Source organism: Stegostoma tigrinum, chromosome 28, assembly GCF_030684315.1.
Source record: "Stegostoma tigrinum isolate sSteTig4 chromosome 28, sSteTig4.hap1, whole genome shotgun sequence".
In the NCBI taxonomy this organism is placed as follows: domain Eukaryota; kingdom Metazoa; phylum Chordata; class Chondrichthyes; order Orectolobiformes; family Stegostomatidae; genus Stegostoma; species Stegostoma tigrinum.
The window spans coordinates 20,596,920-20,621,413 of NC_081381.1; the positions used below are offsets into that span (position 1 = coordinate 20,596,920).

General features: G+C 42.5%; 1 protein-coding gene across 2 annotated transcripts in view; it reads right to left on the reverse strand.

Moving 5' to 3' along the window:
- Nucleotides 1–24,494, reverse strand: part of ttc34 (tetratricopeptide repeat domain 34) — a 225,771-nt gene that overhangs the window by 53,517 nt on the left and 147,760 nt on the right. Inside the window, exons 1-2 of one of the 2 annotated variants that reach the window (XM_048561893.1) lie at nucleotides 16,954–17,129; nucleotides 2,624–4,256 (exon numbers count right to left, since the gene is read on the reverse strand). In XM_048561893.1, the coding sequence (XP_048417850.1) occupies nucleotides 2,624–4,200 (1,577 nt within the window). In that variant the 5' untranslated portion in view covers nucleotides 4,201–4,256; nucleotides 16,954–17,129. Of the gene's footprint in view, nucleotides 1–2,623; nucleotides 4,257–16,953; nucleotides 17,130–24,494 lie in introns of those variants that run through there. The other variant, XM_048561892.2, reaches the window with a different exon arrangement.

Below are 24,494 nucleotides of genomic sequence, written 5' to 3' on the forward strand. Positions count from 1 at the left end.
AATGGTCACAATCATTGCTTCTTTGATTATTTGCCATCTGTGAATGATTTCTTATGCTTTGCAAGGGTATAGCAAAAGTGAGGTGCTGCAGTTCAGGCCTTTTCTTTCATGACTAGAATTTAAACGGGAACAACTGTTGAGCATTTATGTCAAAATTTGTCTGAAGTATGCTGATCAAGGGAAAACTATCTTTGAATTTAGGATTGTTATGTGATGTTCTTCCAAATGTCCTCTTATTTATGGATATACTTTGATGACATATAAAGAACAGAAATTCATTTTCCCCAATCTGCTTAGAAAGTACAGATTTTTGGTTTCTTTTCAGATGATCCAGGTTCATCATTCCTCATCTAGTACCTGTCCAACATATTCAAGGTACAAATCAGGAGTATGAGATGCCTGAACGAGTGCAGCTCTAATAATATTCAAGAAGTCTGACACTATCCAGGCCAAAGCAGCCCAATTGATTAGCACCTCATTCACAAACATCCACTTCCTCCACAATTGACAGGAACAGCAGTGTTTTACCAATTACCCGAGGCACGGCTGAAGTTCACTAAAGATCCTTTGATAGCACCTTCCAAACTCATAACCACTATCATCTTGAAAAGATAGAGTAGAAGATACATAACACCACCAGCTGCAAATTTCCCTCCAAGCCACCAATCATTCCAACTTGGAAATAGATCACCACTCCTTTAGTGTCTTTAGGACAAAATCCTGGAATTCTTCCCTAACAATACTGAGAGTCTACCTACAGCAGTAGTTTAAGACAATAGTTAACCATCACTTTCTCAAAAGGCAATTAGGAACAGGCAATAAATGCTGGCCAGCCTCTGACACCCATGTCCCATGAGTGACTTTTAAAAACTGCATCTTATATTTTGTGACATCACCCCGCCATTGGTCACACTGCAGGTAGGCCTCTAGATCCATGCTTCTGTAACACCCAGAATATAGCTGGCTGCTTTCAAGAGTGGGGGCACAAGAAGTCACTTTTGTGGTCTCTATTTGCTTCCAGGGGCTTCGGTCAGCTTGCTTTGCTTGGATATGGTAAGTACGGTAGCATTCCCCTTAACTTTTCTTCATCCCATTAGACAAGTAGCTGAAGAACTGAAGGATAGACTTAAGTTGCCCTTGCAGAGAATCTGTATGGACACAGGTGAACTGCATAGCCTGGTGATGTTTCTAGTACTGTAATATATAGCTTTCAACATGGATTCATTTTATTTGCATTGCTATCACAAAAAGAATTACTTTATGCTGCAATGATAGTCCAACTGGATCAAACTGAAACATGACGCAACAACCCGGCACGCATTTTTCTCTGGTTATGTAGCTTCAGGAAACAGACGTCATGCATGGCATGACAATGAATCAATGTGCACACAGCAGCAGGAGCACACACACAAGAGATAAGATCAATTGTCAAAGATATGCTGGAGACTGCAGATCTCACACATCCACCCTCACATCATCCCTTAGTACAACAACAGTGGCTGACTAGTCAAATTTCTTTGAATTAATTTACAACAGACCCAGACAAAACAAACGGGAGCTGCAGACCATTTGGCCCATTCTCTAGTAACAAGGCTGATCTTGGAGTTCAACTCCACTCTCCTACTTGCTTCCCCATCCATCCCCTGGATTTGCTGAGAATTAAAGAAAAAGTCCATCCAGCCTTAAGTGGGAGGTTGTTGACTTGCTTGCCAAGCTGGCTGGTTTTGGTTCAGATATTTCATCATCATGCTACCTAACATCATCGAGACCTCCAATGAAGCTTAGTATTTATATGATCCGGTCTGTTGAGGGTTTTGTGTCATTTCCAGTTCTTTTTTGCAAGGGTTTGTATATGGGGTCTAATTCCACATGCTCATTGATTACTTTATGGGTGGAGACTCAGGCCTCTAGGAATTCCCATGTACGTCTATGGTTCGCTTGAGCTAGGATGGTCACATCATCCCAGTTAAATTCATGGCCTTCATTTTTCATACAATCGGAAATGAGGGAAAGTTTGTCATGTCATTTTGCAGATGCTGGTATTTGTGTATCCTGATGGCTAGTTTCCTTCCTGTCTGGCTGTGTAATGTTTTGGCAGTCTTTGTACACACGTCGGTCCTACATGTCATGGGTATGGGGTCTTTGGTCCCTTAGAACAACAAAGCTCCGTCAGAGGCCGCACTGATGTTACCTGGCATGGTGATGAAACTTCTGAACAATAAACAGGCAGCTCGGCGAGCAAGTCGACAACCTCACCCACAACACGAGCTACAAATCTTCGCAAGAACCTTAAGCCTTAGATGTGTTTAAAGACTGACGATCCACAACTCTGGCAGGCCATTCCAAACTAGGTACACAAATGCTTTACAGTGAAGTAATTTTGCTTCATCTCGTTCTTAAATGATCAACTCTTTCACTGGGAAGACTGAGGCCCCATGTTTGATTCCCCAACTGGAATCATACAGCTGACATGAAATGCTTTTAGAAACATTGAGAACCTGATTCCTGAGTCATATGGATTCTACACTGACCGAATTGTTCTATGTATATCCGACACACCAACATACTGTTTCCTGAAAGAAATCCAACTCGAGTTTACAGGGTTTTTTTTAATTAGGAGTACCCTTCTTTTAAAAAATAGTTTTGGCTTCCATGCTCCCCACTTCTCTTTTTCCTTATGGCAGCAGTGTCCGAGGGACTGGAGGATTGCTTCTGTAGGATTTTCTGCCCCTCTTCCTGCAGCACCTTGTACAAGAGACCTCGCTGGTTCCAGGGCACATAGGATTTCACAGACAGGGCCACTTCGTCCAACCGCAGCCTGCTGGCGGTGATGTAGTCCAGGGCTGCCAGGTAGGGGCTGCTGCACAGCATTCGGACCAGGCCTCGGCCGCACATGGCCTTGACACAGCTCCCGGGGTGCGGCAGGTCGTGCTCCAGAATGGACTGGAAATCCCTGAGGGCCCGCGTCAGTTCCCCGTCGTGCAGGTGGCAGAACCCGCGGAGGACGAGAATGGTGCTTTGGTAGGTGGTCGGGTCCGACGCGATCAGGCGCTGGCACAGCTGGAGGGAGCCCTGCACATCCCCACAGAGGAGCATGCAGTCAGCTAGCCGAATCTCCAGTTCCCGCTTGGCCTCCGGCTCCACGTGGGCCACCAGCCGGAGAACTTCGAGGGCGGGACGCAGGAGTTCGACGCCGCCGTCGGATCGCAGGTCTAGGCGGCGGCGCACCGCCTCCCTGTACTCAGAGAGCTGAGCCTCGACAAGACGCTTGGCCAGCTCTAGCGCGCCATGCGGTGCTTGGGGCCGTCCTGAGGCTCCGCCGTCAAAGGCTGAAGCCAAGTGGCGGATCAATTCCCAGTCGGTGTCATCCCCGGCCGTGAGGGCAGAGACCCGATCGACGAAGAGTGAGGCGCCCTTCACCTGCTCAGCCTTCGACCTGTCAGCGGCCGAGGGCTGCGTCATGAGCTCTGGGCTTCCCGCGCTTTCCGCCAACTGCCGCTTTTCGAAGGTGCGCGCGCCGTCGCCATGAGGCGCCACGAGCGAGAGGAAACGGCGGCAATCGGCAAGCAGCTTGGCAGCGCAGCCATTTTGCTCCTGCTGCCCTTCGTGCAGCGAGAGGTAGCGGGTGACGGCACGCACGACCTGAGGCAAATCCTTCTTCTGGTGGAGGACGACAAACGCCACAGTCTCTTCCTGCCACTTGCCGAAGGCCTGCATGTAGTCCACCACGCCGTTGGCAGAGTGTCTCCCAGACAGGACCCAGGCCAGGGCCCTGGTCAGCAGCAGTGCCAGAGAGTGGCTAGGGTGAGCGTTGAGCAGAGCGTTGCAGTGGCTCACCGCCTCCTGGTGCCGCCCGCTCCTCAATAGCGCGTCCGTCTTCAGCACCGAGGCCGTCAGGTTGCCTGGACTCAGCGCCGACAGGAAGACAGCGGCCACTCTCACGCTAACGGGGGCCTCAACCGCAGGTTCGTCACTACCGGCCTGGCTTGGCACCCAGCTTTGGCTTCTGCACCAGCCTTCCAACACGGCCAACACATCTCCCAGGCCCGGTTCCCCTAAGGCCTTAACATGCTGCACAGTCGCCTCGGTGTGAAAGCTGAAAGCTGAGGTGTAACAGGCGGTGGCACTGACGGGAGAATCGCTCGCCAGGAACCTGTCCCCTTTGGCGCAGAGCTGGGCGGGCACCTCCTCTTCAGCCATCACCACGACCGAACTGTCATGCTAGGGATTTACATACGAGCAAAATGAATCCAAACCTAGAAAAAGAAAAATGCAAAATTTGAGGATTGGATCGACAAGAGTCACCACGACAAAACAATTTTAACCTGACGAGACTGCATATAACATGTTTTACAGTCACCCAATTGACTCCCCATTGAACTCTACAGTTTGAAGTATAAAATTGGCTTTCCACCTGTTCCACCCCACTCCAGCCTGCACGAAGTGACCATTTAGTCATATTCTCTGATTCCGCGATATATTTTGGTGTTTGCAAGCCCACAGAGCATCGCATCAAGTGACGAATAGTGGAGGCACTACTTATGGACAAGTTTTAAAGGAAATAATATTGCATAAGTGTTGGATATTTGACAAAAAAAAGTGCAAAAATGAACATTTGATTTCAAGTTAGTCTGGAGGCAGTAATACAACATAGCTTTGACGAATAGAGGGGACAAGAAATCTGCTTAGAGCATTGGTGGAAATGAGAGATTGGAGGTTTGGAGATTAAAAAGGGAGAAATTCAGCCACTGCAAAAAGTAGAAGCACAAAGTTAGAACTGACATTAACTGTTCAGGTCGCCAATTAAGCATTGTTAAATAAATTCAGAGCAGTAGAAACTCTGAAAAAAGGTCTCGCCCTGAAACATCAGCTTTCCTGTTCCTCTGATGCTGCTTCGTCTGCTGTGTTCATCCAGCTCTATGCCATGTTATCTCAGTAGAAACTCTGATCACTAACACACTGCCATGTGATGAGTTGAGAGGCGGAATTCTGGTATGTTCGCTGGACAGCAAGCTACAGTACAAAGCATAGGTGATGTTGACAGCAGGACTTAATGCAGGTTAGGATGTAGATAATAGAGTTCTGATTGAGCTCAGGTTTATGGCAGATAATGGAAAGTCATGAAGGGATTTGGAATAGTTTAGCATGTGGTTAATTTCAAAGCATTCACAATCAATAATCAAATTTGTATTTGTAGTGTAAAGTTGCCCAAATTGATAATAGCTTACCACTTGGAATGGGCTTGAAGTTATAATGTGTGGTACGAGGGACTGTTGCAATTGTTAGAGGGACTGCCTGGGAAAGAATTGGTGTATCTCAGCTAATGTTCTGGTGCTGATACTAGGGACTTGACAATGAAATCTGGCAGTTGCTGTAAGTGTTGTCTTGATAAAAATTAATGCTGCATTAAAGAGCCCTTGTAAAATTGATATCAATGGGAATTGGAGGGGGAAAATCTCTCCCCTGGTTAGTCATGTGTTACAAAGGACTCTTGCAATTATTGGATGAAAAATCATCTCAGTCCCAGGATATCACTACAAGAGTTCCTCAATAGTGATACACCTATACCCATACCCCTACTCCCCATCTCCTCCTTTGAAAGAAATAAAAACGTTCTCCAGTGCAAGAGCACCAGATTTCCTCAAGAAAGTAATTAAGTACTGTGTAGAATGTCATTATTCCTGATGCTTGTAGCCATGGTAGGGAAGCAATACAATTTGGACATACACAGCCTTAAATGGAGTAGGAAAAAAAGTGACCCAGATCCTTAAAGTTATAAAAAGAAAGACACCACTAACATTGTACTATCGGTTCATTTAAGAAAACAGTAGGCTCAACTATCTTTGTCTGTTTCAGTAATGACCTCCACTCTGACAGAAAGTCAGATGGGAAGATATATACCGATGATTGCACAAGCGTTTAGTACCATTCCCAATCCTTCAGATGCAGAAGCTTTTCCGTATTCACATGCAGAAATATCTGGAGAACAAGCCTTTAGGTGACCTTTGTGCTATTTCAGTGCCAAGAAAAGATCTGCAACAAAGAATGTAATCTCTCCACTTGACATTGTCAACATTGAACGTCCAGTCATTATCATTATTCTAGGGGTTACAGTTGACCAGAATCTGAACTGGACCAGCCATACAAATACTATAGCCACAACACCAGTTTAGTGGTTGTCAATACTGCACCATATAACTCCTGATTCCCCAAAGCTGATCTCATCAACTTTCACAGATGCACCATAGGAAGCATCCTAACTGGCTGCATAACAGCTTGGTATGGCATCTGCTCTTCCCAGGACAGTAAGAAACTACAAAAAGTTGTGCACACAGCCTAGACCATCATGGAAGCCAACCTCCCATCCATGGACTCCATCTACACTTCTTGTTGCTGCTGAAAGGCTGCTGACAAAGACCCTTCCCACCCTGGTAGTATTGTCTTCTGATCTCTTCTGTCAGGCAGACAATATAGAAGCTTGAACACGCAGATCAACAAATTCAAGAACAGCTTCTTTCCTGCTGCTATTAGACTACTGAATAGACCTCTAGAATTTCTACTTAATGTTGGCTTCGCTTTTGTGCGTTTGTACTTTTATACCTCTCTGTAAGCCCGGTACGATCGATGTGTCTTTGTTTGTTATGATCTGACTGTATGGCCGACAAATCAAAACTTAGGTACATGTGAACAATAATGAATCAAAAAAATCAAATTACAATAAGTCCTGAAGGGCAATTAGACATTAGCAAAGTTTTGTTTTGAGAGTGATCAACCTCACCCATACTCCCATTCCCCTCCCCTGAAAGAATAAAAATGCCCTTGAGTGCAAAAGCACAAAATATCCTTGAGAAAGTAACAGTATGATTCATTAACATGTAGAATATCAACATCATTATCACTGATGCTTGTAGCCATGGCAGGGAAGCAGTGCAATTGGGACAATCATGAGTAAAAAATGAGCCAGGTCTTTCAATTCTAAAAAAGGTAACAGACATTGTAATATCTTCTCCGTTAAGAAAACAATTTATAAATATATTTATGAAAAAGGCATTTAATTTGTTCAGCAAGGAATAGCCAAAAAAAAGCAGCAGTCACTTTGTCAGCATCTCAGAGTTTGATGTACATTTCTTCTGAGACACTCAGTTTAAATTCTTGCTGTCAAGGCTAAAACTTACACAAACCTCTTCCACTTATTGTCTATCTCTAATTAAATGAAAAAGTGTACCAGATGCTTCGTAAGTTAGTGCCCTGTTGGTATATATTTACTGTATTTTAAGACCTAAAGAAAACCTAGCTAATGTTGTAGTCCAAAAAACCTTTAACTCCCTGGTGGCCGGCTAGTTTGAAATAATCTCTCTTTAAACACTGCCTTTTCCCCCCAAGAGGATGTACTTTCGACTTAAGAATGACCCTGCATTCAACACAGATCTCCAAAATGTCACTCAACAACTGCTAATTATAGAAGAGACTAAAAACTGAATATCCTATGCTATTTAACCATGGAATGTCCTGAGGTGTAGTGGATAGTGTTCCAACATCTGAGCCAGAAACTCCAGGTTCAGGTGCCAGCCAGGACTTTATGGCCACTGAAAGTGCATTTATAATGTGGCCAGACACATTAAATTTTGATCCTACAAATCATTCCAAATCACACCAATGATAATCCATAAAGAATGGGAGTGATTCCAGGTGAGTCACCTCACTGAAAGAAAATTTGAGCTGCTACAATCACCCTCAAAGTGCATCATCAAATCACCTTAAAATCAGTGGAATATATGCCATTTTGAGGAGTCACTGAGTGAAAACTACATTATGTTTTGTTTTTGGTTAGGCGGTACATGAAGTGTGGTCCATTAATTTGCTCAATATTTTCCTTGAATATTTGGATCAATAACCTGGAAAACTCATTCCTCAAGATGTCTAAATACCTATATCAATGTGACCTGTTACTTGTCAGTCATATATAGAACTAGATGTTATATTACTAATAATATTGACAAAAAGCCTTAATTTCAGATGGGCTAAATAAACTAGAATTGGGCATCTTAGAAGAAAATAATTTGAAATATTAATTATATGGTAAATCAGAAGCAGAACAAGTAAATACACTTCTTTACACAGTTGGGAGTATTGCTAATGTCATATCTCACCATGGAGTAAAAACAGCAACACGTACCTTTGAAGAGGTACAAAAAGACTTTTGACAATTGTTTCAACCTTGAAACTAAAAATAAGTACTCTTTGCAGAAAAGATTTAATACAAGAGTTCAGGATTTAGGACAATCCAAGGATGTTTTCATTAACAATCTTCACAGATAATTGGAGAACTGTAACTATGGTGATTAAGATAATATTGTTTAGGAATTACTGATGATTCAGTGTCAAATTTATCAAAATCCATCCAAAGAAGACTAGAGAAAGCCATTCAGATGGCTAATAAATCAAAAGCCTAGAAGCAAAACAAGTGAAAAACCATGATATAAGAGATCAGAAAATTCCATTTGACACTTAAGACACAAAATCACAAATGACATATGATAAACCAGTACAGCGACTAGGGCAGGCAGATAGAAAGTCCTTATCAGTTTTGGATGGCAAAAGAAACACACCAATTAAAAGTGACCTCTACATCGCCGAGGCCAGACGCCAACTCTCCGACACCACCTCCTACCGCCTCCTCGATCATGACCCCACACCCGAGCACCAAACCATCATCTCCAACACCATTCATGACCTCATCACCTCAGGGGACCTCCCACCCACAGCCTCCAACCTCATTGTTCCCCAACCCCGCACGGCCCGTTTCTATCTCCTTCCCAAAATCCACAAACCTGCCTGCCCTGGTCGACCCATCGTCTCAGCCTGCTCCTGCCCCACCGAACTCATCTCCACCTATCTGGACTCCATTTTCTCCCCTTTGGTCCAGGAACTCCCCACCTATGTCCGTGACACCACCCACGCCCTCCACCTCCTCCAGAACTTCCAATTCCCTGGCCCCCAACACCTCATATTCACCATGGACGTCCAGTCCCTGTACACCTGCATTCCGCATGGAGATGGCCTCAAGGCCCTCCGCTTCTTCCTGTCCCGCAGGCCCCCTCCACCGACACTCTCATCCGCCTAGCGGAACTCGTCCTCACACTCAACAACTTCTCTTTTGACTCCTCCCACTTCCTACAGACTAAGGGGGTGGCCATGGGCACCCGCATGGGCCCCAGCTATGCCTGCCTCTTTGTAGGTTACGTGGAACAGTCCATCTTCCGCACCTACACAGGCCCCAAACCCCACCTCTTCCTCCGGTACATTGATGACTGTATCGGCGCCGCCTCTTGCTCCCCAGAGGAGCTCGAACAGTTCATCCACTTCACCAACACCTTCCACCCCAACCTTCAGTTCACCTGGGCCATCTCCAGCACATCCCTCACCTTCCTGGACCTCTCAGTCTCCATCTCAGGCAACCAGCTTGTAACTGATGTCCATTTCAAGCCCACCGACTCCCACAGCTACCTAGAATACACCTCCTCCCACCCACCCTCCTGCAAAAATTCCATCCCCTATTCCCAATTCCTCCGCCTCCGCCGCATCTGCTCCCACGATAAGACATTCCACTCCCGCACATCCCAGATGTCCAAGTTCTTTAAGGACCGCAACTTCCCCCCCACGGTGATTGAGAACGCCCTTGACCGCGTCTCCCGCATTTCCCGCGACACATCCCTCACACCCCGCCCCCGCCACAACCGCCCCAAGAGGATCCCCCTCGTTCTCACACACCACCCTACCAACCTCCGGATACAACGCATTATCCTCCGACACTTCCGCCATTTACAATCCGACCCCACCACCCAAGACATTTTTCCATCCCCACCCCTGTCTGCTTTCCGGAGAGACCACTCTCTCCGTGACTCCCTTGTTCGCTCCACACTGCCCTCCAACCCCACCACACCCGGCACCTTCCCCTGCAACCGCAGGAAATGCTACACTTGTCCCCACACCTCCTCCCTCACCCCCATCCCAGGCCCCAAGATGACATTCCACATTAAGCAGAGGTTCACCTGCACATCTGCCAATGTGGTATACTGCATCCACTGTACCCGGTGCGGCTTTCTCTACATTGGGGAAACCAAGCGGAGGCTTGGGGACCGCTTTGCAGAACACCTCCGCTCAGTTCGCAACAAACAACTGCACCTCCCAGTCGCAAACCATTTCCACTCCCCCTCCCATTCTCTTGATGACATGTCCATCATGGGCCTCCTGCACTGCCACAATGATGCCACCCGAAGGTTGCAGGAACAGCAACTCATATTCCGCCTGGGAACCCTGCAGCCATATGGTATCAATGTGGACTTCACCAGTTTCAAAATCTCCCCTTCCCCCACTGCAACCCTAAACCAGCCCAGTTCATCCCCTCCCCCCACTGCACCACACAACCAGCCCAGCTCTTCCCCCCCACCCACTGCATCCCAAAACCAGTCCAACCTGTCTCTGCCTCCCTAACCGGTTCTTCCTCTCACCCATCCCTTCCTCCCACCCCAAGCCGCACCCCCAGCTACCTACTAACCTCATCCCACCTCCTTGACCTGTCCGTCTTCCCTGGACTGACCTATCCCCTCCCTACCTCCCCACCCACACCTTCTCCACCTATCTTCTTTACTCTCCATCTTCGGTCCGCCTCCCCCTCTCTCCCTATTTATTCCAGTTCCCTCCCCCCATCCCCCTCTCTGATGAAGGGTCTAGGCCCGAAACGTCAGCTTTTGTGCTCCTGAGATGCTGCTTGGCCTGCTGTGTTCATCCAGCCTCACATTTTATTATCTTGGAATCTCCAGCATCTGCAGTTCCCATTATCTCTGACACCAATTAAAAGTGAATTATTTTTCACAATAGGCCTTTTTCAGAAAATGTGCATAAATGGAACATTGTTTCAGAAAAGTAAGAAATCAAGTAGCTATCTACACAAAGATTAATGGCAACAAGAAAATACCAAACATTATCCCAGATGATCCCGACTTTGTGTTTTGGCAATAAATGGTGAGGGAGACTGAGACAGATCAGACTGTGAGCAATGGTTAAGAAAACATTGCCTACAGTCAAAAATGCAACTACATAACACAAGATTAAATGGTGTGCAATAAGCAACTCAAATATAGGAGATGTCAAATAGTAGAAAATCTATGCAGACTACACATTTAAGAATTCTTACTTGAGTAGGAAGACATACCTTGACCTCAAGCTTCAAATAGTCAAAAGAAGTTAAATAATGTAAAACTATGGAACAACTAGTACAGAAATAACTGGTCACAGACCAGCTCGTAGAATATTACATTCTACAGGTCTTTCTAGGCTCATGATGGAGCCTAAACAAAAAAGAAGTTCATTGTGATAAGTTATATTGACATAAGAAATTAGCTTCATACTCCCAGTGAGATGGATTAGCAGAGGGAAACATTTGTACTATCAATACTGCAAAGTATTCAGACTACAACAGCTAGTAAAGTTTGCAAAGAGACAGTCAATGAACAGCACACTCCACTTGATAAAGCTATAACTGAAGCAACAGCTTTGTGAACAAACAGCTATGACATTTGAATCTGATGCTAGATGTGGAGGTGACTCAAAAAGGACGTTTTCAAGCAAGCTATTGGACTTTGTTATTTCCCCAGGAAGAATCATCAGTTAGTGATAGAGATCATGTCAAGCTGGAAGCAATCTTTAAATAGCAGAGCTAAAGAAGTGGACATATTGGTTTCATCAATTAAGCACATTGCTGAAAGGAAATGAGAGAGTCCAAGCCAATTGACATGTTGAAGTAGGAAGCTTACAAGCAGACTGAGAAAGAAAAATATGCTGACACAGATTAAAGATGATGTGCATACAATTCTACAGGAGTTACCACTGCAAAGGGATGACCAATGTTCAATGTTTCAAGAGACTACGTGGAAGAAATTGTCTGTTTCAGGGATTCAGGGCACTGCAAAGAGGCAGGGTGAGCATCTTCCTTGAAGGAATTCTGGGAGATTATAGGTCCCCTAGTCCAAAGGAACAGTTATGTCTTACACACAGACAGTAAGAAAATCAGAGGCAACAGTCTTTCATCAAACCGCCAGTTTTCCAAGTCTGAAGATAATACATATTACAGCAGAAATGTGAAATTTCTGGATTCCTTGCATTTGTAAAAACTTGGGTAGGGGGCAGCTGGAGATGTGGTACTGGCAAATAAAGTTGCCTATATAATTGTAGAATAATAATGAGGAAATGTATATTGATTCAAAAATGATCAGTGTCATAAAGTACCACCTACTATAATGAGATCATTTGGACTGGTGGACTGAGTGGCTTAGAATCTGGAGAGTGAGACTAAACGATCTGGCTAAATTATCAATCATTAGCAACATAGCCTGTGACAAGTTGCAGTGAACAATATCTTGCTAACTTACAAGAATTTCCTTCAGTTGGACAAAGAAGTGGCTTTCCTCAATCGCAATATCCCTGTAGTTTCCTACACTTCAAGGGAATGGTGGCAGTAACATTAATCGTTAACATCAGCTCAGTGTACTGAGTTGATATGCCCATATGGCATATCTGACACCAAGATGCCTGACTGGTTGGGCACCATCAATATTTTGTGAGCACGCTACTCCCATAAAAGAATCTAGCCGGGAATGTAATATGCAGCTCTTTGGAAAGACGAGGAAACTAAAACAATGCAGGGTTGGTTGCAATAATGCATTTTATGTCTTTATTGCATTAATACAAATTTTCTCAATGGCATGGTTGTCAAAAGAAAATGGTAATTGCAAAGCAGTTTTCACCTTTAGTCTCACCTACTGAGACTCTTCATTATTTCCAGGATGCTTCACTTTAGTTTACTGCTTCCGTTCCATCAGGCCAATCAAATAATGAGCATTGAGAATAGGAATAAGCCATGCAGCCCTTTGACCCTGCTCTGCTATACGACATGATCATGGCTAATCATAAAATCTGTACCCTGTTCCTGCTTTCTCCCCATATCCTTTGATCCCTTTGCCCCCAAAAACATTCAGTGTTTTGTCTTCAATTTCTTTCTGTGGCAGAGAATTTCACAGGCTTAAATCGAGGTGAAGAAATTTCTCCTCAATTCTTCTAAACTGCCACCCAGTATCAGTAAACTGTGACTCCCGTTCTGGATTTCCAGGTTATCAGGAATATCCATCCTGCATTTACCCTATCTAGTCCTGTTAGAATTTTAAAGGTTTAATGTTCATTCTTCTAAACTCCAGCGAATATAATCTTAAATCAATCTAGTCTCTCTTCATATGTCAGTCCCTGCCATCTTAGGAATCAGTCCAGTAAAATGTTATTGCATTTCCTCTGTAGCCAGAACATTCTCCTTCAGATTAGGAAGCCAAGACTGCACACAGTACTCCAGGTATGGTCTCACCAAGGCCCTATATCAATACAGCAAGGCATCCATGCCCTTGTCTTCAAATTCTCTCATTTTGAAGGCCAACACATCATTTGCCTTCTTCAACTTCTACTGCACCTGTATGCTTACTTTCAGCAAATGGTGTTCATAGATGGACAGGTCTCTTTGCACCTCCTCTTTGCCAATCTATTGCTGTTCAGATGATAATCTGCCTTCCTGCGTTTGCTACTAAAGTAGGTAATTAAGTTATCCACATAACACTTCCTCTGCATTGCATTTAACCACTCAACTTGTACAAATTATTCTAAAGCATTCCTGTATCCTTATCAGCATTCACCCTTTCAACTTCGCGTCATCCGTAAACTTGGAGATATTACATTTTGTTCCTTCATCTAAATAATTAATATGTACTGTGAATAGTTAGCACCCTAGCACTGATCCACGTGATGCCTCACTGTTCACTGCCTGTGTATGCAAGAGATCTGTTTATTCCCGTTGTTTCCTGTACGTCTACCAGTTCTCCCTCCAGGTCAGAACACTGCGCCAATCCTGTGCTTTAATTTTACATGCTAATCACTTGTGGGACTTTACCAAAACCTTTCTGAAAAGTAAGCCACGCCACTAGCTCACCATCAACTCTACTAGTTATATCCTTGAAAAACTCCAGTGGGTTTGTCAAGCATCAATTTTCTTTCTATAAATCCAAACTGACTGTCTGATTCTGTCACTGATTTTCAATAACTGCTATTGTGTTTTTTCTTAAGTAACAGAAAATAGCATTTTCCCCACTACTAATATCAAACTAATTGGTTTATAGTTCCTGTTCTTCTCTCTACCTCCTTTAAAACAAAAAAGTAGGGTTATAATAGCTGCCTTCCAGTACATAGGAACTGTTCCAGAATTGACCACGATTGTATCAATTATGTCTAGGACCACTATAAGTACTTTGAGGTGGAGGTTATCAGATTCTGAGAATTTAATCAGCCTCTACTAATATTGATTTCCTTCAATTCCTTCCTCTTACTAGAGCCTGAACTGGAACCTCGAACAATATTGCAAGCCAGTTTTCATCACCATTTAATTTAACTCTTCGTACAAGTTCCTAACTTTGGTTTAATCACACAGAACATAAGCTTAATTGCATAAAATAACATGTTGCAGTGTCAACTTGTGCGTTAAAGAATTTCGGGTCGGGACCCTCCGAAACGTCAACATTCCTGCTCCTCTGATGCTGCCAGACCTGTTGTGCTCCTCCGGCTCCATTCGGTTATCTCTGTCTCTAGCATCGGCAGTTCTGACTACCTCACCGTTAAAGTTTATGTGAGTGATAATGGGAACTGCAGATGCTGGAGAATCCAAGATAACAAAGTGTGAAGCTGGATGAACACAGCAGGCCAAGCAGCATCTCAGGAACACAAAAGCTGACGTTTCGGGCCTAGACCCTTCATCTCTGATGAAGGATCCAGGCCCGAAACGTCAGCGTTAAAGTTTATGGCCTGTTTTTACTCTAAACCCAATACCGAGGTTAACTAGTCTCTTCAGATTTAGTCGTAATTCAATACAAATCTTTGCGCTTGAAATAATACATTTTGCAATTCGACTCAGGTGTTTGCAACGCCAATTCAATTACTATTAACACCATCTATCCGCATTGTGTTTCTGCGCTCTTTTCTGTGCATAAACCTGTGTTGTGTAAAGGTGTAAGTCCATTCAGTACCAGAAATACATCCAAGACGTCTCTCTAATGTTCAATTTTTGCATGAGAGAGATGGTTTATTGAACAAACAAGCCCTATTGTATCTCAGGAACAAAAACAAAGTTGCTGGAAAAGCTCAGCAGGTCTGGCAGCATCTCTGAAAGATAAAACAGAGTAAACGCTAACTCTAATTTTTCCCTTCACAGATGCTGCCAGACCTGCTGAGCTTTTCCAGCAACTTTGTTTTTGTTCCTGATTTACAGCACCCGCACTTCTTTTGGTTTCTATTCCTTATTACTTCTCACCCGCGAATTAAATAAAGTTGTGGGGATACGTTCAAAATTTACAATTTGACGGACTTTTTTGTTGCATTGCCAGTGGGCGAGCTCACTGCCATCAGAAGTTCAAAATCGCTGTCATCTTCAGCCCTAACGTGAGTAAATGTAACACTTCCTCAGAAGATTGCATCAGCTGATTTTAAAAGAGGGAATGTGAGTAGAATATCCCTCACTTTATTTTACGGAAGCAGATTCGCGAAAAGGAACTCTGTTGTGACAACAGAATGAACAGTTGCATTCTTGTTCATAACGTACAGGGAATTCTGAAAAATCAGCAGCCTGGAAGATAGAGAACAAATAAAGCTTGGCCAAGATCGGACTGAAGGAGGATTTTTCGGGGCAGAAGAAAGTAGCTCAGTAAGAGATCATTAATTGAAACGAACCTGGGGACTAGTTATTTCCAAAACAAACCAGGGCATTCACCAAATCTCATATTAACCTCGTCTGTGCATGTGTCCATTTTATAATTTTGGTCAGATCGTCGTTAACATAATTCAGTAGTTTATACTCGTTGAGCACAGTACGCTCTTTATGAACTATCTTGGCCCCTGTGTGGTAGGAGTACCTAATCGGACTGATTAAATAGGCCCAATTCACATAAATAGGAGAGATTCCAATTTGGCTTCAAGTCAGGAGCCACTTTGCAGTTCATCCATTTTAATGAGTATTTCCAAAAAGCAGCACGCAACAGAATAAAACATAAAATCCCTTTATAAGCACCAAATGGTTGTCATATGATTGGCAAATCTTTTAAACTGTTAATGCAAACAAAATAAGTAGCGTTCATGCTTTTAACGACACCACTACAGCAAATCGGCTTTCAGCCGGGGACGAGAAGCCAGAGTTGCTTCTTTGACCTCTCATTATGTTGCGCTTGGGCAAAGTTTGTAAAATATTTACCAAATTAAACATATAGAAATATTTGTATTTCGTTAATATATGCCTTGGTAGTATCTCTAACCTCGGTGGAGCAGTCAGGTACCTAAGTAGACGGTGATTTACAGCGCATCATTACCTTCGAGATGGGCCTATTAAAATAGGAGAGTCTAATCAGTTCAGAGGGACAAACAGGATTTCGCAAAGTTTCAACTTAATAATGACTATTGGAAGTGAATAGCCAATATCTGTAAGGCGGGATTTTTAAAAAATCATCCTGTTCAGAGATGTTATAAACACACCTCTGGATCACGTGGGACTTCAAGCCGGGCCTCCTGGATATTACCACTACACAAGAACCATTATATGAAGTAATATATTTGCTAAATTACAGCGATTATCAACAGTGTTGTATCCTGCCTGCCGTCCCATTGCTTCCTCGCCTACCCTGTAAGCTTCTTCGACCATTTTATTTCGTTATGTCAGGGTAACACGTTTCTTATAACTTTTTGATTCGTAAAGTGTGACAAATGCAAATTGAGGAATGAAAGGATTGTTTGAATAGACGTAACCTCTCTGAGCGGTGTCTTTTCTGCAGTCCAATTGCTGTTGTGGTTTTTTTCCTCCCCTTAACAAACACTCACCTCTCCAGAGCAGATATCTGAAGCCGGTTTCGCAGACTCTAATAGAATAGGCTCCGCTTTTTACTTTTCAGACGTGCAGTACTGCAGCATGCAACTTTATTTCTTTTTAAATGCGGATCTAATCCGATGTCAGGTGTCTTGTGTCGGGGTTTCCCCTGCCCCGTTGTAACCCCTTTCGTCCCGATACAAAATTGCAACAAACCAGCTTTTTGATCGATTTCAGGATCACGTGCCTCCCGTTGCCACGGTTGCAAATAAACACAACGCGGCGCTGGCTTTCCTGACGGAATCGGTCGCCAGATCAAATGAACTAAGATCACAGTCTTTACATTAATAATGACAAACCATTTTCCTCTTCAGTGCATGAATATAGCACCATTCACGATATTCAGATACCTAAAGTACTTTGCAGCCATGAAATTCTCTTGAAACGTAGTTAAGTGATCATGTAGGAACATGGCAGCCATCTACTACATTTGAAGATCTTACAATCAACAATGATGACCGAGTGAATTGTTTAAAAACCAAAAGAACTGCGGATGCTGCAAATCAAGAACAAAAACAAAGTTGCTGGAAAAGCTCAGCAGGCCTGGCAGCATCTGTGGAGGAGAAAACAGAATTAACGTTTCCGGTCTGGAGACCCTTCCTCAGAACTCAGTAAATTGTTTCACTGATGTTGATTGAGGGATAAATTTTGACCAGGAAACAGGAAATAGTTCTCTTTCACTTCATGCAATGTCGTAGGATATTTAATTCTTTCTAACAGCTGGATGGTTGGTTTGGGAATCAGAGTAATGCCAACAGCATGGGTTTAATTCCCATCACTGGCTAAGATTACAATGAAGGACTTTCCTTCTCAACCTCTCTCCTCACCTGTGGTATGGTGCTCTCCAGTTAAATGACCCCCGGTTGTCTCTCTCTCTAATGAGAGAGAAGCTTGATGGTCTATGGCAACTCAACCCTAAGGGGACAGGCAGGGCTTTGATTTCTATCCAATCCAATAGCACTGTCTCAGCACTGCACTGGAATGTCAGGTGATTTTCTGTAGGGGAAATCATGTTCAATCAATTTAATGAAGTTCTTTGAGGAAGTATGGCTAACAGGCTAAGTGGATGAAAAAAGATGTACTTTACTTGGATTTTCAGATAACATTTGATAAGACCTCATATCAAAGGTTATTTCAAAGAGTAGAAGCTAATGGCATAGGGAATGACATATGGCATGGAAAGTAAATTGGCTAGTAACAGGAAACAAAGTAGGGATTTAGGGGAGGCAATGGCCTAGTAGTATTATCACTAGACTGTTAATGTGGAGACCCAGATAACATTCTGAGGACCTGGGTTCAAATCCCACCGTGACATATGGTAGAATTTGAATTCAATAAAAATATCTGGAATTAAGAATCTAATGATGACCATGAATCCGTTGCTGACTGTTGGGAAAAACCCATCAAGCCCACTAATGTCCTTTAGGGAAGGAAACTGCTATCCTTCCCTGGTCTGGCCTACATGTGGGTCCAGACCCACAGCCATGTGGTTGATTCTGAACTGCCTGCTGGGCAATTAGCGATGGGCAATAAATGCTGCCTAGCCAGTGACGTCCTCCTCCCATTAACAAATAAAGAAAAAAAAAGACGAGGGTCATTTTTTGATTGCCAAGATGTAACAAGTGATGCGCAACAAGGATTAGTACTGGGTCGTCAACAATCGTCTTTCGATGTGTAAGTATGACTTCAACCAGCAGAGAGTTTTTTTTTCCCCTGATTCCCTTTGACTCCAGTTTTGCTAGGGCTTCTTGATGCTACACCCAGTCAAGGACAGTCATTCTCCTATGTCTGGAGTTCAACTCTTTTGTCTATATTTGAACCAAAAGCTGTGTTGAAGTCAGGATCTGAGAGGCCCTGGAAAAACCTAAACGAATGTCAGTGAGAAGATCATTGCTGAACAAGTCTCCCTTGATAGCTCTGTTAATGATGCCTTCCATCACATTACTGATGATTAACATTAGATTGATTGGGCTGTGACTCAGAAGGACCCTTCCTATGCGAATTACTAGTAAGATACTCATGTCATTGTGTACTGGAATAGCTTGACTAGCAGCATGGCAAGTCTTGGAGCACAGGTCTTTAGTAATATTGCCAGGATGTAGTCGGGACCCACAAATGAAGTCTGGGAAATTGTGAAAAGACAAACTGAGAGTCCCAGGGGGACTTTAAGGAACATGACTCCTTGGGGATGATGAGGGAGGTCGGAAGAGGAATACAAAACATGTTTTTTTTAAACACTTCCACAAATGTCGACCTGAGTATCGACACCAATGTAATTTCTCTTTATTACCTGACAGATTTTATTGCCATGGTGTCCATGCTTATCGGGAATTCACTATACATTATTATAAATTACTTTATTTGGACGACAATCAAGTACAGAAGATTTTGTATTCTAAAATATCGAAACAGTAGAAAAAAAACTGAAGCTTACTATGTGATGCACTACATTAAACTGCCTGAACTCTGTTTTCCTGTCAATGGATGATGTCTGACTTGGTAAATATTTCTCCCATTTTCTGTTTTTATTTTGCTTTTCCAACATCCACAGAATTTAGTTTATGATATTAAAAGGGCAGAATGACACATCAGAAGTGTAGTTTTTCGTGAAAGGAGAAATAAAATCGTGAACAACTTTATATCATTTGTGTTTTAAGGACATCAAGCCCTCATTGATACATTAATATCACTGTGCCACACAAAGGTTACTTACATCTTTACATTATACTCGTATCTCAAGTAAGAGACGTGTCTCCTGCCAACAACTAAGGCAGGAAGTTGGTGCTATTGACTTTGTCATTATGCTCCTACACAGCAACCCAAAGTTGGAACTTGAACTAGAAGTAGAAAACTCTTGTTGCTTCCTCCCCTTCAACACCCTCTTTTTCATTCCCCTGGTAAGTCCATTTTTCAATCCTTTCACTGCCCTACTCACTGCCCTGTTCTTCACTTTCCTCATTGCTTCATTTGCTGGCCATGCTGTGTACAAATTTCAGAATGGTTCCTGCAGCTAAGCTGTAATTCCTACACCTTTAACACTATTTATCTATTCATTTAAAGAGTGAAGAATATGGGCAGAATCCTTGTCTCAATGTCTTTAGACAATCGTGTTTTTTTAATTTCAAAAATATATTTTAATTCAGAAAAAATATCTTCATATATATATATAAATGCAGTTCAGTTCTGTACGTAGCATATCAAGGAAACAGACATTGGAGTTTGAATATCCAATCAAGGAAACAGACATTGGAGTTTGAATATCCAAACTAACCTAAGACGTGTCTTACAGATACAAAACTATATTTTCATGCATTGAGGCATCACCAGAGTTTTCCAACAAGCGCTCATTTGGCTAGTTGTGAGAAGGGTACTATCTGTGAGATCCTTCATGTATGCCTGGTTGGACTGTACCACTGCTCACTGCTCTCAAAGCAGCTGCAGGGGAGGGGGTGGGCAATGAGATTATCATGCATCACCTTCCAGAATGTGCCTTTGCAAAGAAAGTCTGGAGAAAAAACACAGTGGTTTTTGGTCAAAGCTTGTCCCAGGCAGCTCTGCAATGCAGGACTCTGCGCTCTCAGGTCTGTTCCCTAAGACACATGCTGAGACAACAACAACTGCACCTGGAGGACCATCAACTCAGTGAACATTCATCATACTTTTTTTGTGGTGTTGCCTCCACACTGAGACCATTAAAAACAATCCCAGACATCATGTTCTACAAGCTGTTAATGCAACATTTCTGATTCAATGCAAAGATAGCATGAACTGCTACTGCACATGTGGCGAATGCATCCTTACAGTTGAGTTGGCAGCAATCATTGTCCAAAATAAAATGTTACCAATTACTTTTGAATGAAGAATGCTCTCCCTTATATTTCAATACTCCATGCGTCACTGCAAAAAGTTGCACTACGACAGCTGACAACAGAACTCTGCATGATTTTGATGATTGTCAGATTTGGAGAGCCTATCCATACACACTGCCTCAGCTGGTGAGAAGAATAACTATTTATTTAAGGTAGGGCAGAGTATCCAATTCCAGTACATGCATAACCCAATATGAACCAATGCCTTCGGAAGAAGAATACCAAAAAACTGAGAAGACTGCAAAATATTTATTGGAAAAATGATTGGCTTGACAATTATGTAATTCAATTATTAGTTAAAAACCTTGAAGGAGTGAAGTAAAATCCACTTTATAAACATAGCAATGTCACTTTAAGGATATTTAATATTCTACCCAGAAGAGGGGTGAAATCAAAATAATAATGGAAAACCACTTCTATAATTTGAACAGCTTCTTAGTCATGATCATGCATTCAGCACCGCAGGGAGCCACAGTCTGCCAGCAGCGGTTTTCTATGGTTACAGTTTGGTGGGATTCTTTCACTGCTATAGGAGGTCTCCTAAGAGGCTCCCACAGACTCTGCCATACTTCTGTCAGCCTGACCCAAACTACCTGTCACTTACTTGGAGTGATTTGCAAAGCGGAAGATTCTGTTGGAGGCAGAGACAAAGACAAACATACAGAGGCTCTTTTCGCTTAGAGACCAGCAGAGACAGAAAGATCAGCCTTCTCCCAGGCTGTGTCACTGCGGACGTTTGGTCTTCAGTTGCTTTGCTGCATAAAAGAAATCCTGAAGTTGAAACACTACTATCTTTGTCTGATTGACGATAAAACTTTCAGTTTTGAACTGTATGATACAATCTATTGATTGAATAACTGTTTTCATTTAAAAATACAAAGAAAAATACATAGTTGCAGGTGACAGATAGGGAAGTTTGAATTCAATGAAAAGTTTGTAATTAAAAAGCCAACTTAATGGCAACTGTGTAACTTTTGTCAATTATTGTAAAATCTGACATCCTTACCCATTCTGGCCTACGTGTGTCACCAGACCCCACAGCAATACAGTTGACTCTTATTTGCTTGCTTGGCAAAAAGTAATGGACAATAAATGTTGGCCTGGCCAGAAATGCTCGTAATCAATGAATAAGTTAAAAAAAAAAATTGCTGTGAATCTGAAAGCACAAAAGGACCATTTAATAAAGTGATCCAGTTCACTTTTCCTCCTACTATTTGCCTGAATTCTCTATTGCCATTTACAGTGGCCACTTCTTTGGTTGGGAGGTGGGAGAGCAGAAATGTGATTCGGGAAAATGTTACGAGGGAAACCTAATACTTCCCATTACCACGGTATGTCATCAGTAGTGGGAACCTCAGCAGCATAGCTGTGTTTTGGGTAACCAATTGCTCAATTGATCATCAAGGTTTGGGAGTGGCTGTAGCAGTTTTGGAAGTCTGCCAGGTAGGGGGAGGCAATGGCTGAGTGGTATTGTCGCTTGACTGTTAATACAGAGACCAGACAACATTCTGGGGACCCAGGTTCAAACCCTGCCACGGAAGTTGGTGAAATTTAAATCCAATAAAATATCTGGAATTAAGAATCTAATGATGACAGTGAATCCATTGTTGTAAAAACTTATTTGATTCACTTATGTCCTTTAGGGAGTGGAAACTGCCATCCCTACCTAGTCTGGCCTACATGTGACTCCAGACCCACAGCAATGTGGTTGACTCTTAACTGTCCTCTGGGCAATTAGGGATGGGCAGTAAATGCTGCCTAGCCAGTGATGCCCTCATCCCATGAGTGAATAAAGAGGAAAAAATATCTGCTGGCCTGCCAGTAAATTCCAGGGGTAGGGTTGCTCCTACATAGCTGCTCATTCAAACTGAGGCCACCCACACGTGGCAATAGCTGCTCCATTATTATGATACCCACTGCTGATATGTGCCTTCCACCTCTGAACGCAGCTTCTTCAGCAGAACATACCTTACCTTGGAGAGTAATTCAATATTCAGGAACTTTCTCGTTCAATCATGATAGGCCACGCTGTGGTGAACTGCCAACTCTCTGGTTGGCCAGAGGTCTCAGTGGTGGCCCATTAATTGTTGCTGTTGTGAAAATGCTGCCCCTGGATTCTACCACTTGATGCCATAGGTTAGACTCCCATTTTCAGTCCTGATGTCAGAGTTTTTTTCACAAGTAACTGAATTCAGCCCCTTTTACTATAATGTCTTTCCTCCGTGATTTACTCTATTGGAAACTGTTACAGGAGAAAGCTGTAACAATGGTAGGATGGAAAAGGCACCAGAGTCAGACAGAGTCAAAATTGTGCAATAAATTTGGAAGAGGTTGCAGAGTGGGTGTGATGGATTTTCAGATAAACTATTATGATATACTTTGGAGAAACCAGTAAATTTTTAGAAGAATGGAGGATTATTTCCTGTAAAATGGGATTATCTGTTTTATCAACCATTCTTTCAGTATAATTTCCTGCCCATATTTTTTATTTATATCGTTACTAGCTATGTTTTCTTTTGTTCTCACCTTGATTCCTATTAGCAATTCTTCCTATAAGTTGTTACTATTGCGAACTGCCCCCTAGTTTCTGCTTAAAGTAACTTCCTTGATTATGTTTTATGCTGAAAATTGTTATGTTTGAAGTTTTCTTGTTTAAATTTTTAAAATTTTTTTCAGAAATTTGTTTGAAGGTCCAAATGCAGCAACAACAATGAGAGGAGTGAAGGAAATGACAGGATAAATGGTCACTGAGTGATTGTTATCTAATTTTGGAATTAAAGCCCAATGGTTTAGTGACTGCAAACTCTGGGGATTTAGTGATTCCACCATTTTAAGATGCTGGCATAGAGAAGGAGTTGGGGCAATCATAAGAAAAATAAGAATGCAGTGTGGGTAAATTTCTACATCAGGGATCATAGTTAAAAGTACTTCATCGGTTGCAAGGTACTTTGGGATCACTTGAAACCATGAAAGTTGCTTATAAAAGCACATTTTTCTTAAATAATATCTTCAAAATAGGTATTTGTAGAAATAGAGTGGTGGAAGATACTATATTTGCAGATTATTTGGAACAATAAAGGAAATTCAGAAGACAATTGACAACCAGTATTAATAGAATAGGTTGCAATAGAAAATACAAGGCTGGTGGGGAAGGGGACAAGTTAGGAAAGTGATCAAGCTTTTATTTGGTAAGCAATATGCCTCTCATGGAATGTATATTACAAATATCAAGAGTTTTTCAATTGTATTGAAGCAACTCAGAGTGGAATGTACTCTATGGAGAAAAGCTTAATTCTATTCTACTTTCTGTAGCTTTAAATTTGTAATGTTTTGTGCTAATTATTTCATGAAAAAAGGTAAGTTTTATGAAGAAAAATCTTTTACTTGTATCCTGCAGTGAGAGATAGATGTTAAAAACACTTTACCATGTTTGGATGAAGTATTAAGATTTGAGTTTAACTTATAGAGTCATAGAATCACACAGCATGGAAACAGACTCTTCGGTCCAACCAGTCCATGCTGAACATAATCTCAAACTAAACTAATCCCACCTACCTGCTCCTGGCCCATATCCCTCCAAACCTTTCCTACTCATGTACATATCCAAATGTCTTTTAAACGTTGTA